At 35.5% G+C, this 18,247-nt stretch overlaps 1 protein-coding gene across 6 annotated transcripts in view; it reads right to left on the reverse strand.

Moving 5' to 3' along the window:
- Positions 1-18,247, reverse strand: part of DOCK3 (dedicator of cytokinesis 3) — a 682,827-nt gene that overhangs the window by 561,259 nt on the left and 103,321 nt on the right. For all 6 annotated transcript variants that reach the window (XM_017497238.2, XM_017497162.2, XM_017497072.2 and 3 more), the window contains exon 2: positions 10,806-10,889. In XM_017497238.2, the coding sequence (XP_017352727.1) occupies positions 10,806-10,889 (84 nt within the window). The remainder of the gene's footprint in view (positions 1-10,805; positions 10,890-18,247) is intronic.

The raw sequence follows: 18,247 nt of genomic DNA on the forward strand, positions 1-18,247 counted from the left end.
GGATAGCAGGGGGAGAAAGCCACATGTAGGTGATGGGGAGGAAGGCAGCAAATCACACTGCCATGTGTGTTCCTATGCAACAATTTTGCATGTTCTTCACATGTACCCCCAAACCTAAAATACAATAAAATAAATAAATGGGAAAAATAAAATAAAAAAATAAAAAAAAAACTGCACCACCTCTCCAGAAAGGTTTCCAATGGAGCTGAGATGGCTGAAATGACAGAAATAATTCAGAACATGGATAGGGAAGAAGATCATTGAGATGACAGAATATTTTGAAACCCAACCCAAGAAAGCTAAGTATCACAATAAAATGATACAGGAGCTGAAAGTTAAAATAACCGGTATAGAAAAGAACGTAACTGATCTGACAGAGCTGTAAAACACACTACAAGAATTTGATAATGCAATCACAAGTATCAGCAGAACAGACCAAGGTAAAGAAAGAATCTAAGAGCTTGAGGACTGATCTGAAATACAACAGACAGAAAACAACAGAGAAAAAGAATGAAAAGGAACAAACAAAATCTCCAAGAAATATGGGCTTATGTAAAGACAAAATCCAGAGGCCAAGGCAGGTGGATCACAAGGTCAAGAGATCGAGACCAACCTGGCCAGCACGGTGAAACCTTCTCTCTACTAAAAACACAACAATTAGCCAAGTGTGCTGGCATGCAACTGTAGTCCCAGCTACTTGGGAGGCTGAAGCAGAAGAATCACTTGCACCCAGGAAGTAGACGTTGCGGTAAGCCAAGATCACACCACTGCACTCCAGCCTGGTGACAGAGCAAGACTCCATTTCAAAAAAAAAAAAGAAAGAAAGAAAGAGAGAGAGAGACCAAATCCATGAGTCACTGGTGTCCGTGAAAGAGACAGAGAGTGTAAGAAACTTGAAAAACATATTTCAGGATAACATCAATGAGAGCTTCCCCAAACCTAAAGAGGCCAACGTTTAAATGCAGGAAATGCAAAGAACCCCAGTAAGATACTTCACAAGAGGATCATCTCCAAAAAATATAATCATTCTCCAAAGTCAAAATAAAAGAAAAAAATATTAAAGGTAGCTAGAAAGAAAGATCAGGTAACCTACAAAGTAAAGCCCATCAGACTAACAATGGACCTCTCAGGAGAAACCCAAGCCAGAAAAGATTGGGGCCAATATTCCACATTCTTAAAGAAAAGAGATTCAAACCCAGAAATTCATAGTTGGCCAAACTAAGCTTCATATGCCAATAAGAAATAAAATCCTTTTAAGACAATCAAACGCTAAGGAAATTCATTACCCCCAGACCTACCTTACAAAAGCTCCTGAAGGAAACACTAAATATGGAAAGGAAAGACCATTACCAGCCACTACAAACACACACTTAAGTACACAGACCAGTAACAATATAAAGTAACCATACAAACATGTCTCCATAATAACTAGCTAACATCATGATGACAGGATCAAATCCACACTTATCAATGCTAACCTTGAATGTACATGGGATAAATGCCCCAATTAAAAGGCATAGAATGGCAAGCTAGACAAAGAACTAAGACCCATTAATATGCTGTCTTCGATAGATCTATGTCACATGCAAAAACACCCATAGACTCAAAATAAAGGGTCAGTGAAAAATCTACCAAGCAAAAGAAAACAAAAAAGCAGGGGTTGCAATCCTAATTTCAGACAAAACAGACTTTAAACCAGTAAAGATCAAAAAAGACGAAGAAACACATTACATAATGGCAAAAGATTCAATTCAACAAGAAGACTTAACTATCCTAAATATATATGCACCAAACACAGAATACCCAGATTAATAAAGCAAGTTCTTAGAGACCTACAAAGAGAAACAGACTCCCACACAACAGTGGGAGACTTCAACATGCCACTGACAGTATTCAACAGATTATTAAGGCAGAAAATTAACAAAGATATTGAGTACTTGAACTCAGCACTGGATCAAATGGATCTGATAGACATTTACAAATTCTCCACCCAAAAGCAACAAAATATACGTTCTTCTCATTGCCACATCACACAGTCTAAAATTGACCACATACTCTGGACACAAAACACTCCTCCGCAAATGCAAAAGAAATGAAATCATAACAACCACTCTCTCAGACCACAACACAATCAAATTAAGAATCCACACCAAAGAATTCACTCAAAACCATACAATTACACAAAAATTAAATAAACTGCTCCCAAATGACTTCTAAGAAAATAATGAAATTAAGGCAAAAATCAACAAGTTCTTTAAAACTAATGAGAACAAAGATACAATATACCCAAAACCTCTGGGACACAACTAAGATAGTGTTAAAAGGAAAACATATAGCACTAAATGCCCACACCAAAAAGAGTCTCAATCTAGCATCACAACTAAAAGAACTAGAAAACTAAGAGTAAACCAAGCTCAAAGCTAGTGGAAGACATGAAGTAACCAAAATCAAAGGTGAATAGGAGAGGGAAACATGAAAAACCATTCAAAAGATCAATGAAGGCAAGACTTGGATTTTTGAAAAGAAAATTAGTAAAACAGGCCAGGCAAGGTGGATCACACCTGTAATTCCAGCACTTTGGGAGGTTGAGGCAGGTGGATCACCTCAGGTCAGGAGTTAGAGACCAGCCTGACCAACAAGATGAAATCCCATCTCTACTAAAAAACACAAAAATTAGCTGAGTGTGGTGGCACATGCCTGTAATCCCACCTACTTGGGAGGCTGAGGCAAGAGAATTACTTAAACCCAGGAGGTGGAGGTTGCAATGAGCCAAAATCATGCCATTGCACTCCAGCTTTGGCAACAATAGTGAAACTGGCTCAAAAAGAAAACAAAATTAATAAAACAGATAGATGACTAGCTAGGCAAAGAAGAAAAGACAGAAGATCCAAATAAACACACAGCAAAGGGATATTACCATTGACCCCACAGAAATTCAAATAACCATCAGAGACTATTACGAACACCACTATACACATAAACCAGAAAATCTGGAAGAAACAGATAAATTCCTAAACACATACACCCTCCAAAGACTGAACCAGGAAGAAAATGAATATCTAAACAGACCAATAATGAGCTCTGAAATTGAATTTTAATAAACTTCCAACCAACCAAAAAAAGCCAAGGACTAGATAAATTCACAACCAAATTCTAAAAGATGTACAAAGAAGAGCTGGTACCAATCCTACTGAAACAATTTTTAAAAACTAAGGAGGTGGGATTCCTCCTCAGCTCATTCTACGAGGCCAGCATCAACCTGATATCAAAACCTGGCAGAGACACAACAAAAAAAACAGGCTAATATCCTTGATGAACATTAATGCAAAAATCCTCAACAAAATATCTGCAAACCAAATACAGCAGCACATCAAAAAGCTTATCCACAATGATCAACCAGGCTTTATCCCTGGAATACAAGGTTGGTCTAACATATGCAAATCAATAAACATGATTTATTACATAAACAAAACTAGAAACGAAAACCACATGATCCTCTCAACAGATGCATAAAAGGCTTTTGGTAAAATTCAACACCTCTTTATGTTAAAAACTCTCAATAAGCTTGGTATTGAAGAAACATACCTTAAAATAGTAACAGACATCTATGACAAACCCACAGCCAACATCATAATGAATCTACAAAAGCTGGATGCATTCCCCTTGAAAACCAGCACAGGACAGAAGAGCTCTCTCTCACTACTTCTAGTCACCATAGTATTGGAAGTTCTGGCCAGAACTATCATGCAAGAGAATGAAATAAAGCGCATTCAAATAGGAAGAAAGAAAGTCAAATTATCCCTCTTTGTAGATGACATGTCCTATACCTACAATACCCCACAGTGTCAGCCCCAAAGATCCTTAAGCTGAAAAACAACTTCAGCAAAGACTCAGAATACAAAATCTACATATAAAAATCACTAGCGTTCCTATACACCACCAACAGCCAACTCGAAAGCCAACTCAGAAACACAACCTCATTCACTGCCACAAAAAGAATGAAATAACCTAGAAGTATAGCTAGCCAGAGAAGGTGGAAGATGTCTACAAAGAGAATTACAAAAAATCACTCAAAAAAAAAAAAACAGAGATGACACAAACAAATGGAAAAACATTTCATGCTAACAGATAGGAAGAATCAGTATCATTAAAACGGTCATACTGCCCAAAGCAATTTACAGATTCAATGCTATTCCTATCAAATTAACGATGACATTCTTCGCAGAACTAGAAAAATCTATTTTAAAATTCACATGGAACAAAAAAAAACACAAAAACAAAAAAAAACAAACTCCAATTAGCCAAGGCAAGCCTAAGCAAAAAGAACAAAGCTGGAGGCATCACACTACCCAACTTCAAACTATATACCACATGGCCATAGTAACTAAAACAACATGGTACTAGTACAAAAACAGACACACAAGACCAATGGAAAACAACAGAGCACCCAGAAATAAGGCCACACATTTACAACTATCTGATCTTCAACAAACTTGACAAAAACAAGCAATGAGGAAGACTCCCTACTCAATAAATGGTTCTGGGATAACTAGCTAACCATATGCAGAAAATTGAAATTGGATCCCTTCTTTACACCATACACAAAAATCAACTCAAGATAGATTAAACACTTGGCTGAGCACAGTGGTTCATGCCTATAATCCCAGCACTTTGGGAGGCTGAGGTGGGTAGATCACCTGAGGTCAGGAGTTCCAGACCAACCTAGTCAACATAGTGAAACCCCATTTCAACATGGTAAAACTAAAAATACAAAAATCAGCCAGGTGTGATGGCGCATGCCTGTAGTCCCAGCTACTCAAGAGGCTGGGGCAGGAAAATCACTTGAACCTGGGAGGCAGAGGTTGCAGTGAGCTGAGATCACACCACTGCACATTTTACTCCATCCTCTTGGGCGACAGAGCAAGACTCCATCTCAAAAAAAGAAAAAAAAAATAGATTTTTTTTTAACATTTTAATGTAAACCCCAAAACTGTAACAGATCACCTAGGCAATACCATTCTGGACATAGGGATGGGCAAAGATTTCGTGAGAAAGAGACCAAAAGCAATCACAACAAATGCAAAAATTGACAAATGGGATTTTACTAAACTTAGGAGCTTCTGCACAGCAAAAGAAACTATCAACAGAGTAAACAGACAACCTACAGAATGGGAGAAAAATTTTTGCAATCTATCCATCTGATAGACCATTAGCAAGATTAACCAAGAAGAGGGAAAATCCAAATAAGCTCAATTAGAAACAAAACAAGAGGTATTACAACCAATACAATACCACAAAAATACAAAAGATCATTCAAGGCTACTCTGGCACAAACTAGAAAACCTAGAGGAGATGGACAAATTTCTGGAAATATACAACTCTCTTAGATTAAACCAGGAACATACAGAAACTCTCAACAGACAAATAACAAGCAGTGAGATTAAAATGTTAATTTAAGAAAGTGCCAACAAAAAAAGTCCAAAACCAGAAGGATTCACAGCTGATTTCTATCAGAAGAACTGGAAAAAATCCTATTGACAGTATTCCAAAAGATAGAGAAAGAGGGACTCCCTAAATCATTCTATGAAGCTAGTATCACCTTAATACCAAAACCAGGAAAGGATATAACAAAAAAAAAAAAAAGAAAGAAAGAAAATTACACACCAATATCCCTGATGAACAATAAACATAGATGTAAAAATTCTCAACAGAATACTAGCTAACTGAATCCAACAGCATTATCAAAAAGATAATCCGCCATATCAAGCAGGTTTCATACCAGGAACACAGGGATGGTTTAACAGAGCCACGTCAATAAATGTGATATACCACATAAACAGAATTAAAAACAAAAATCATATATCATCTTAATAGGTGCAGAAAAAGCATTTGACAAAATCCAGCATCCTTTATGATTAAAACCCTCAGCAAAATTGGCATAGAAGGGACAGACCTTAATAAAAGCCTATTTATTTACAACAAACCTACAACCACCATTGTACTAAATGAGGAAAAGATGAAAGCATTCCACCTCAGAACTGGAACAAGACAAGAATGCCCACTTTTACCACTTCTCTTCAGCATAGTACTGGAAGTCCTAGCCAGGGCAATCAGACAAGAAAAAGAAATAAAGGGCATCCAAATTAGTAAAGAGTTTGAAATCAAACAATCACTGTTCACCAACGACATGATCCTATACCTAAAAAACTCTAAAGACCTATCCAAAAAGCTCCTAGAACTGAAAAACGCATTCAAAAAAGTTTCAAAATACATTTTTTTTTAGATGGAGTTTTGCTCTTGTCGCCCATGGCACAATCTCAGCTCACTGCAACCTCTGCCTCCCATGTTCAAGCAATTCTCCTGAATCAGCCTCCCAAGTAGCAGGGATTACAGGCATGTGCCACCATGCTTTGCTAATTTTTGTATTTTTTGAAAAAACAGGATTTCACCATGTTGAAATCCGAGTGGTTTGGCCAGGCTGGTCTCAAACTCCTGACCTCAGGTGATCCGCCAACCTTGGCTTCCCAAAGTACTGGGATTATAGGCATGAGCCACTGTGCCTAGCCACAGGATACAAAATTGATGTATACAAATCAGTAACTCTGCTATACACCAACAGTGACCAGGCTAAGAATCAAATCAAGAAGTCAACCCCTTTTACAATAGCTGCAAATAAAATAAAATAAAATAAAATAAAATACTTAGGAATATACCTAACCAAGGTGGTGGAAAAATCTCTACAAGGAAAACTATAAAATGCTGCTGAAAGAAAACATAGATGACACAAACAAATGAAAACACATCCTATGCTCATGAATGGGTATCGTGAAAATGACCATACTGCCAAAAGCAATCTAAAAATTCAACGCAATTCCCATCAAAATACCACCATCATTCTTCACAGAGCTAGAAAAAAACAAACCTACAATTCATACGGAACCAAAAAAGAGACCACAGAGCCAAAGCAAAACTAAGCCAAAAGAACAAATCTGTAGGCATCACATTACCTGACTTCAAACTATACTATAAGGCTATAGTTACCAAAACAGCATGGTACTGGTATAAAAATAGGCACACAGACAAATCGAACAGAAGAGAGAACCCAGAATATACTTACAGCCAAATAATGTTTGAAAAAGCAAACAAAAACAAAGTGGGGAAAGGATACACCCTATTCAACAAATGGTGCTGGGATAAAGGGAAAAAAAATCATGGCATTCGCAGCCACCTGGATGGAATTGGAGACCATTATTCTAAGTGAAGTAACTCAGGAATGAAAAACCAAACATTGTTATGTTCTCACTTATAAGTGGGAGCTAAGCTATGAGGACGCAAAGGCATAAGAACGATACAATGGACTTTGGGGACTCGACGGTGGGGAGAAAGGTCTGAGGTGGGTGAGGGATAAAAGGCTACATATTGGGTATAGTGTACACTGCTCAGGTGATGGGTGCACCAAAATTTCAGAAATCACCACTAAAGAACTTACTCATGTGACTAAACACCACATGTTCCCAAAAAAACTATTGAAATTTTTAAAAATTAATTTTAAAAAGAATTTTTTTAAGAAAAGCTACACAAAAAGAAACTAAAATAATAACAGGTGCTGGTGAGACTGCTGAGAAAAAAAATGCTTACACTGTTGTCAGGAGTGTAAATTAGCTCAGCCATTATGAAAAACAGTGTGGGAATTCCTCAAAGACCTAAAAACGGAACTGACATATGACCCAGCAATCACAATATTACATATATACCCAAAGGAATATAAATCATTCTATCATAAAGACATATGCATGTGTACTTTCACTGCAGCACTATTAACAATGACAAAAACATGGAATCAATCTAAACGCCCATCAATGGTAGACTACAGAAAATGTGGAACATATATACTATGGAACACCATGCCACCATAAAAAAAAAGCAAGATCCTGTCCTTTGCAGGAACATGGATGGAGCTGGAGGCTATTATCCTTAGCAAACTAACACAGGAACAGAAAACCAGATACCACATGTTCTCACTTGTAAGTGGGAGCTAAAAGATGAGAACAACATGGACACATAGAGGGCAACAACAGACACTGGGGCCTACCAGAGATGGAGGGCAGGAAGAAGGAGAGGATCAGGAGAAATAACTATGGGTACTAGGCTTAATACCTGGGTGATGAGATAATCTGTACAACAAACCCACCTGAAACAAGTTTACCAATATAACAAATGTGTACATGTACCCCTGAACCTAAAACAAAAATTAAATAAATATTTCAAATTTTTAAAAAATACTATAAATAGAACTACTACATGGCTGAGTGTGCTACCTCATGCCTCTAATGTCAGCACTTTGGAAGGCTGAGGTGGGCAGATCACTTGAGCCCAGGAGCTCAAGATCAGCCTGCCTGAGCAACGTGGTGAAACCCCATCTCTAAAAGAACATACAAAAATTAGCCAGGCCTGGTGACATGGTGCGCCTGTAGTCCTAGCTACTCAGGAGGCTGAGCTGGGAAGAGCATCTGAGCCTAAGGAGGTCAAGGCTACAGTAAGCCATGATGGTACTACTGCACTCCAGCCTGCTGACAGAATGAGACCCTGTCTCCAAATAAAAGAACTACTATATGATCTAGCAGTCCCACCCCAGTGAGATTTTTTTTTTTAATTTTTTACTTTTCGGTCTCAAGATCTCTTTATAGAACCACTGGGATTTTATCCAATGGAACAGAAGTCATTATACTGAAAAGACATCAGCATTCCTATGTTTACAGCAGCACCATTTACAACAGCCAAGATATGGAATCAACCTAACTGTCCAATAACGGATGAAGAAAATATGTTGTATCTACACAATGGAGTACTATTCTGCCACAAAAAATACTGAAATTCTGCCATTTGTGATAATGTGAATGGAACTAGAGGACATCATGTTAAGTGAAATAAGACAAAAAGAGAAGTTAAACACCTCATATTCTTACTTATATGTGTAAGTTAACAAAAATAATAATAATAATAATAAAACTGAATGAAGGATACTGGGAGGGAAGGGATAAGGGAGGATTTCAAGAGATTTGTCAAAGAATACAAAATTACAACTAGATAAAAAGAATCGGATCTAATGTTCTATCCCAGGTAAGATAACTACAATTAATAATAACATATAGTTTCAGAAGCTAGAAGGAAAATACTAAACTTTCTCAACCAAAAGGAAAGAAAATGTTTGGGATAATGTATATTCTAGTTACCCTGATCTGATCACTATATATTATATGTATCAAGACATCACTATGTACCCATAAATACAATTATTATTTGTTGATTAAAAAATAAAATTGTTAAAAAGAGCCTGGGACCTCCCCTCACTCTTGCTTTCTCTCTTGCCATGTAATCTCCGCACATACACACTTCTCTTCAACTTTTGCCATGAGTGGAAGTTTCCTGAAGCCCTCACCAGACGCAAAAGTTGGTATCACACTTCTTGTACAGCCAACAGAACCATGAGGCAAAGAAACCCCCTTTCTTTATAAATTATATAGCCTCAGGTACTCCTTTAGAGCAATACATAAACAGAAAAAGACAGCAGGTATTCTTGTCTCACTTTAAAATTTCAGTGAAAACTCTCTCAATATTTTATGACTGAATATGATGTTTGCTGCAGGCATTTTAGTAGCTATCCTTTATTAGATAAAGAAAATCACCTTCTATTCTTAGCTTCCTTAGAGTTTTTATCATAAAAGGGTGCTGATTTATGCTTACGTTTTAAGAAAATTTAAAATGAGTGTAGCTCCCTTTCCAGAAAAGCACACTCCTAAATATATGTGATTCCTGGGTCATGGTAGGTTACATGTCCTCCCATACCCCTCTTAACAGTAACTCAACTAGATTAAAGCTCCACTCCCATATACATTGGCTCTATACCCACACTGCAACAGTTCTACTTCATTATATCATCTGAGATGGCTTGTAATCATGCTGAACTGCTAGTCTAGGCTGTCCAAGTTATTTCCCATGGCATCAATTTTACTTTTGTTAATACTCTGATTTTGTGTAATTTCTCCCTAAATTTAGTTTTCCCATAAATCTTGATTTAAAGTACAGATTTTGAAGAACATGATCCATCTCAAGAATGTGTAAATGTTACAGCAGAAATACCCATATATGCCACAGAAGAGGAGAGTGGTCAAGCCAAACTACATTTAAACATATTTAAGGCTTTGTTTTAATTATGACTAAAGATGCCCAGCCAATCAGATGGAAACACACAAATGAATGGACTGTAACGTAGTTCCATTCAAGACAGCTAAGCATGGGTAGATTATCTATTTGTAAAAATAAATAGTAGGGCACAAAATATAGATACAATGAATAAGATCTAGTATTTGATAGCACAATAGGGTGACTACAGTCAGCAATAATTTGTTGCACATTTTTGAATAATTGAGGGAGTACAATTAGAATCTTTGCAATACAAAAAAACAATAAATGCTTGGGGTGACAGACACTACATTTACCATGATGTAATTAATGCATATTGTATGCCTGTACCAAAGTATCTCATGTACCCCATAAATATATGTTTAAAAACATGTTCTGACAGACAAAAATTACTTATCTAACTGTTGCTATTACATTAGAGTCAAAAAAGTTCATACCATTATGCTGAACATAGGTCAGGAAGAATTTTATATAACACTATTTCATCATGTGACTAATTATGGCTCCAGAATTATTGCTTATAATCATATTAGCACAAAAAAATGTACATAGTACTGCCAAAAAGTGATCACAATTTATACGCTTTGTAGGTCCATACTCACCTTCACATTTTTCAAGAATCTGGACTGTTTCTCCTATTTCTAAGACCAACCCTTGAGGGACAGATCCTCGAAAGCTGCATATCACTACAAAAGCAAGGATAAACACACCAATTAGCATTTTTAAACACTAAGACAGGGTCAGAGTCACTTGATTAAGCACTACATTTTCTTAAATGTGTACCCTCCCTTCTTTACTAATCCTCTTTCTAAAGTGTAAGCCCCTTTCCACTTAATCTACATTTTGAAAAATAGTATTAGCCATTTTGGACAATAAAATACATTGTGGCAAAATTACTATCCATGAGTGGTGGGTGCATGTGTGCTTGTATAAAAACATTTCTATTAACAGAGTCTCTCTGTCCCTCTCGATGTCCTGTGTTCAAATGTCCTTTTTGAGCAAGTTTGTATCAATTACTGAAGAAAATATTAACATTAGGAGCTTCTTATCTACCACAAGCAAACAGATACTTTTTAAAAGAATCATCAAATAAATTTGATTATGCTTTGAAAAGCAGAATTCTCATAATAAAAATGAACAGAAATTAATGAAATAGAAAGCAAATTATAAAAGAAAAAAATCTAGAGATAACAATCAAAATCCCATAACTTTTTGAAGGAAATTGACGAACTGATTCCAAAATTCATATAAGAATACAAAGAATTTTTTAAAAGCCCATCTTACCTCAAAATAATAAAAGCATATATGACAAACCCACGATCAAATCACACTGAATGGGGAAAGTTGAAAGCATTCCCCCTGATAAATGGAACAAGACAATGATGCTCACTTTCACCACGTCTCTTCAATATAATACTAGAAGTCCTAAACAGAACAATCAGGCAAGAGAAAGAAATAAAGGGCATCCAGATTGGAAAAGAGGAAGACGAACTGCCACTATTCAATGATTACGTAATCATATACATAGAAAACCCTAAAGATTCATAAAAAGATTCCTAGATCTAACAAACAAATTCAGTAAAGTAAGGTCTCAGGTACAAAATCACTGTACACAAATCAGTAGCACTGCTATACACCAAAAACCAAGCTGAGAATCAAACCAAGAACTCAATCCCTTTTACAACAGCTGAAAAAAATAAAAACAAAAGAACTTAGGAATATGCTTAACAAAGAAAATGAAGGATCTTTACAAGAAAAACTACAAGGCACTGCTGAAAAAAATTCACAGATGACACAAACAAATGAAAACACACGCCATGCTCACCGATAAGAATCAATATTGTAAAAATGACTGTACTGCCAAAAGCAATCTATAGATTCAATGCAATTCACATCAAAATATCATCAACATTTTTCCCAGAACTAGAAAAACCAATCCTAAAATTCATATGGAACCAAAAGAGCCTGGACAACCAAAGCAATATTAAGTAACACATTATGGGATTTTGAATTACACTACAAGGCTATAGTTGCCAAAACAGCATATACTGGAATAAAAATAAGCAGTTAGACCAAACCCAGAAATAAAGCCAACTGGTGTTCAACAAGGCATACAAAAACATAAGCTGGGGAAAAACACTGATATGGTTTGGCTCCATGTCCCCACCCAAATCTCATCCTGAATTGTATTTCCATAATATCCACGTGTTGTAGGAGGGACCTGGTGGGAGATAACTGAATCGTGGGGGCAGTTTCCCCCATATTGTTGTCATCGTAGTGAATAAGTCTCACCGATCTGATGGCTTGATAGGGGGAAACCCATTTCGTTTGGCTCTCATTCTCTCTTCTCTTGTCTGCAGCCATGTGAGAAGTGCCTTTCACCTTCCACCATGATTGTGAGGCCTCCCCAGCCACGTGGAACTGTAAGTCCAATAAACCTCGTTCTTTTGTAAATTGCCCAATCTTGGGTGTGTCTTTATCAGTGTCTTTATCATGAAAATGGACTAATATAACATCTTATTCAATAAATGGTGCTGGGAAAACTGGCAAGCCACATGTAGAAGAATGAAACTGGCTCCCCATCTCTCACTATACAAAAATCAACTCAAGATGGATAAAACACTTAAATCCAAGACTTGAAACCATAAAAATTCTTCAAGATAACATCGAAAAAACTCTTCTGAACACTGACTTAGGCAAAGAATTCCTGAGTAAGACCCAAAAGCAAATGTAAAAAAAACAAAAACAAATAAATGGAATCTAAACTAAAAAGCTTTTGCACAGCAAAAGAAATAATCAACAGAGTAAACAGATAACCCACAGAGAAAATATCTGCAAACTATGCATCTGACAAAAAACTAGTATCCAGAATCTACAAGGAACTCAAATCAACAAGCAAAAAAAAAAAAAAATCACATCAAAAAGTGGGCAAAGGACATTAATAGGCAGTTCTCAAAAGAAGATATACAAACAGCCAACACACACATGAAAAAAATGCTCAACATCATTAATCATCTGGGAAATGCAAATTAAAACCACAATAAGATACCACCTTACTCATGCAAGAATGGTCATAATTTAAAAAGCAAAAAACAAGATGTTGGTGTGGATGTAGTGAAAAGGGAACATGTTTACACTGCTGGTGGGAGTGTAAATTAGTACAACCACTACAGAAAACAGTATGGAGATTGCTTAAAGAATTAAAAGTAGATCTACCATTTGATCCAGCAATCTCATTACTCGATATCCACTCAAATGAAATGAAGTCATTATACCAAAAAAACACATGTACATGCATGTTTTTAGCAGCACGATTCACAACTGCAAAGACATGGAACCAACCTAAATGCCCACCGACCAACAAGTGGATAAAGAAACTGTGGTATATATACACCATGGAATACTACTCAGCTACAAAAAGGAACAAAATAATGTCTTCTGCAGCAACTTGGATGGAGCTGGAGGCCATTATTCTAAGTGAAGAAACTCAAGAATGGTAAACCAAATACCATATGTTCTCATTTGTAAGTGGGAGCTATGAGGACACAAAGACATACAGAGTAATATAACAGACTGCAGACTTGGTGGAGGGAGGTTGGAAGGGGTTAAAAAATAAAAGACTACATATTGGATACAGTGTATACTGCTCAGGTGACAGGTGTTCTACAATCTCTCATTTCATCACTAAAGAACTCATCCATGTAACTAAAACCTACCTGTACTCTCAAAACTAATGAAAAAAGTAAGAAAAGCCCTGTCAATCTTGAAGAACTTATACTACCATAAATCAAGCCTTATAATCTAAAAACTGGTTCTTTGAAAACACTAACACTGATAGACATCTAGAAAAACTAGGAAAAAAGAAAAATAAATTATCAATATCAGCAATTAAAACATTAAAATCATCATAAAAGGATATTACACAAAAAAACTTTACTAATTTGAAATTTTACATGAGTAGATGAATTTATAGAAAGACAAAATCTACAAACACTGGCAGAGAAGTTAAAAATTCAAATAATCCTATATCTATTAAAGAAAAGTGAATCTGTAATTAAAAGCTTCCCAAAAATGAAATACCAAGTCCTGATTACTTTATCAGTCAATCTGTCCAAACATAAAAAAAAAAAAACACCAATCATAAATAATCTCTTCAAAAGAGGGAATTCATTTTGAACTCAGCATGATAGCAATGCCTGAGAAGGACATGAGAAGAAAGGAAAATTACAGGCTAATCTTTCTCATTAATATAAATAAAAATATTTTTTAAAAAATACAAAGCAAATAAAATCTATGCATAAAAAGGATGATGCATCATGACCAATTACGGATTATTCCAGGAATGCAAGATTGGTTTAATATTAGAAAATAAATGAAGGAAAAAAAAATCATACGATCATCTCTATAGAGGAAAAAGCTGATAAAATTCAAAGTCTACTCAAGACAAAAATTCTTAACAAAGTAAGACTAGAAGGGAACTTCCTTAATCTGATAAAGAGCATCTATAATGCGTATATAGCAAACATCATACACACTGGTGATACACAAAACATTTTATCACTAAGGCTAGGAACAAGAAGAGGTTGTCCACTGTTACCATTTCTATTCAACACTGTATGCAGGACCAGACAATGCAAATAAGGCAATTAAAGGTATAATAATTGGAAATATGGAAATAAAATTGTCTTTATCAGGTCTGACTGTGTATGTTAAAAAAATCCAAAAGAATACAGACATAAACTATTACAACAAACACCATGATGTAGCAAGGTCACTAGATACAAGATGAATATTTTTAAGTCTATATATAAAAATAAACGATTAGAAAATGAAACATTTTGAAAATACACCATTTATAACAACATCAAAAAATGCCACGTAACTGGAAATAAGTCTAATGGGACATGTGTAAGAACTCTATACAGAAAGCTACAAAATACTGAAAACATTAAAAGCCCAATAAATAAAAGCATATATCATAACGGATTAGAAAACTCAATAGTATAAAAATATATATTCTCCCCAAATTGATCATTAGATTCTCTGCAATCCCAATCAAAATCTTAATAAACTTTTTTGTAGAAATCAATAAACTGATTCTAAAATGTGTTTTAAAATGCAAAGGATGAAGAAGGGGGACATATACTGAGAGAGATCAAGCCTTTCAGCTGAAAAGAAAACAAGCTGTAAAAAAATATATACAGCATGAATCTATCTGCACGTGTATATATGTGTATACTTGATCGTTGCTGAAGACATCAAACCTGCTATTGGTAATCTGTATAATCTGGAAATATTTGGCTATATTTGCAAGTACTTGTAGCATTATAAATCTGTAAATATTTTAAATTCTAAATGGAAAATAAATTCTGAACAAAAACTTTTCAAATTTTTTAAAACTTTACCAAGCTCTATTACTTAATATTGTACAGACTTGGGAATTGTTAAGAAACATCAAATACTCATCAGTCTTACTCTGACTACCAAGTGAAAAAGAAATGGTCTACCCTAGGGTTTACTACATTGAACCCTCCAAGGGGGAAGGGAAAGCATTAAGTTCCTTAATCTCAAGTCATTTCAGGCAGCCACAAATTAGCAGTGATACAGCTGTCTAAGGTCAAAGGTATATTCTAAGCATAATGCATAAATAAAACTATAGTGAACTGCATGAGCCCCTAAGAATTTAACATCAGCAGTTCTTCTACTCTTTAACAAACTCTTTACCGAGGCCCTTATTATTAAATTTCAATCTCAGGAGCACTCACCACTCCTGTCTTCTTAATCTATATCACTAATTAACAAGAGAGTGTAAATTAACAACACCCTTCATTGTTTAAAATTGAATGTTTCATGTGTACTCAGAGAACCTATGTAAACTTCCCATTTCAATAACTATCTTCCTTCTAGATTGGCTTTCAAATTATTTTTTTAAAATTAATATAGATCAGTGTCATGAAGTGCTTCCCATTTTCTTCTAGTAGTTTTATAGTTTCAGGTGCTACATTTAAGGCTTTAGTCCATTGTGAGTTGATTCTTGTAAATGGTAAGCGATAGGGTCCTAGTTTAATTATTCTGCATGTGAATATCCAGTTTTCCTAGCATAATTTATAGAAGAAACTATCCTTTCCTCAATGTGCATTCTTGGCACCTTTGTCAAAAATAAGCTAGCTGTAATTGTGGACTTATTTTGGGTTCTCTATTCTGTTCCATTGGTCTATGTGTCTGTTTTTATGCTAGTACCATGCTGTTTGGGATACTATTGCTTTGTTGTACATTTTAAAGACAAGTAGTATGATGCCTCCAGCTGTGTTTTTTTTGTTCAATATTACTTTAGCTATTCAGGGTCTTTTGTGGTTCCACACTAATTTCAGGATTTTTTTTCCTATTTCTGTGAAGAATGTCATTGGTACTCTGATAGGGACTACAATGAATCTGTATTGTATATCATTTGAAATAGTATATACATTTTAACAATATTAATTCTTCAAATCCATGAGCATGAGATCTTTCCATTTATGTGTGTCCTCTTCAGTTTTTTTCATTAATAGCATTAGTTTATCATTGCAGAAATCTTTCACCTCTTTAAATTTATTCCTAGGCATTTTTTGTTTCAGCTATTGTATATGAGATTGTTGTCTTTATTTCTTTTTGAGATTGAATATTGGTAGCGTATATAAATGTTACAGATTTTGTATGTTAATTCATGCTTATTTTTAATTAGGTTTATATACTTATGGGGTACATGGGATGTTTTGATACAGGCATGCAATGTGAAAATAAGCACATCATTAAGAATGGAGTATCCATCCCCTCAAGCATTTATCCTTTGAATTACAAACCAATTACACCCTTTATTTTAAAATGTACAGTCACTGACCAAAGTCACCTTGTTGTGCTATCAAACAGTAGGTCTTGCTCATTCTTTGTAACTACTTTTTGTACCCATTAACAATCTCCACCTCCTCTCACCCAGCCACCCACTACCCTTCCCATCCTCTAGTAACTATCCTTCTACTTTCTCTCTCCCAAGAATTCAGTTATTTTGATTTTTAGATCCCACAAATAGTGATAACATGTGATGTTTGTCTTTGTGTGCCTGGTTTAATTTCACTTAACATAATGATCTCTAGTTTCATCCATGTTGTTGCAAATAACAGAATCTCATTCTTCTTTATGACTGAATAGTACTCCATTGTGTATGTGTACCACATTTTCTTTATCCATTCATCTGTTCTTGGATGCTTAGACTGCTTCCAAATCTTGGCTATTGTGAATAGTGCTGCAACAAACCGGGGAGTGCAGTTAACTCTCCAATATGCTGATATCCTCTCTTTGGGGTTTATACCCAGCAGTGGGATTGCAGGATCATATGGTAGCTCTAGTCTGGAGAAACCTCCAAACTGTTCTCCATAGTAGTTGTACTAATTGACATTCCCATTAACAGAATACAAGGGTTCCCTTTTCTCTACATCCTCATCAGCATTTGTTATTGTCTGTCTTTTGGATATAAGCCATTTTAACTGGGATGAGATAATATTTCATCATAGGTCTGATTTGCATTTCTATGATGATCAATGATGTTGAGCATCTTTTCATACACCTGGTTGCCATTTGTATAGCTTCTTTTGAGAAATGCCTGTTCAAATGTTTTGCCAATTTTTTAATCAAATTATTAGATTTTTTTCCAATAGAGTTCTCTGAGCTCCTTATATATTCTGGTCATTAATCCTTTCACAGATGGGTAGTTTGCAAATATTTTCTCCCATCCTATGGGTTGTCTGTTCACTTTGTTGTTTACTTTGCTGTGAAGCTTTTTAAATTGATGTGATCCCATCTGTCCACGTGTGCTTTTGTTGCCTGACCTCGTAGGGTATTGCTCAAGACATTTTGCCCAGTGTGCTGGAGATTTTCCCAGTGTTTTCTTGTAGCAGCTTCATAGTTTGAGGTCTTAATCCATTTTGATTTAATTTTTGTATATGGCAAGAGATAGGAGTCTAGCTTCATTTGTCTACATATGGATATCCAATTTCCCCACCACCATTTA

Source organism: Cebus imitator, unplaced genomic scaffold (assembly GCF_001604975.1).
Source record: "Cebus imitator isolate Cc_AM_T3 unplaced genomic scaffold, Cebus_imitator-1.0 Scaffold0, whole genome shotgun sequence".
NCBI classification, from domain to species: Eukaryota; Metazoa; Chordata; class Mammalia; order Primates; family Cebidae; genus Cebus; species Cebus imitator.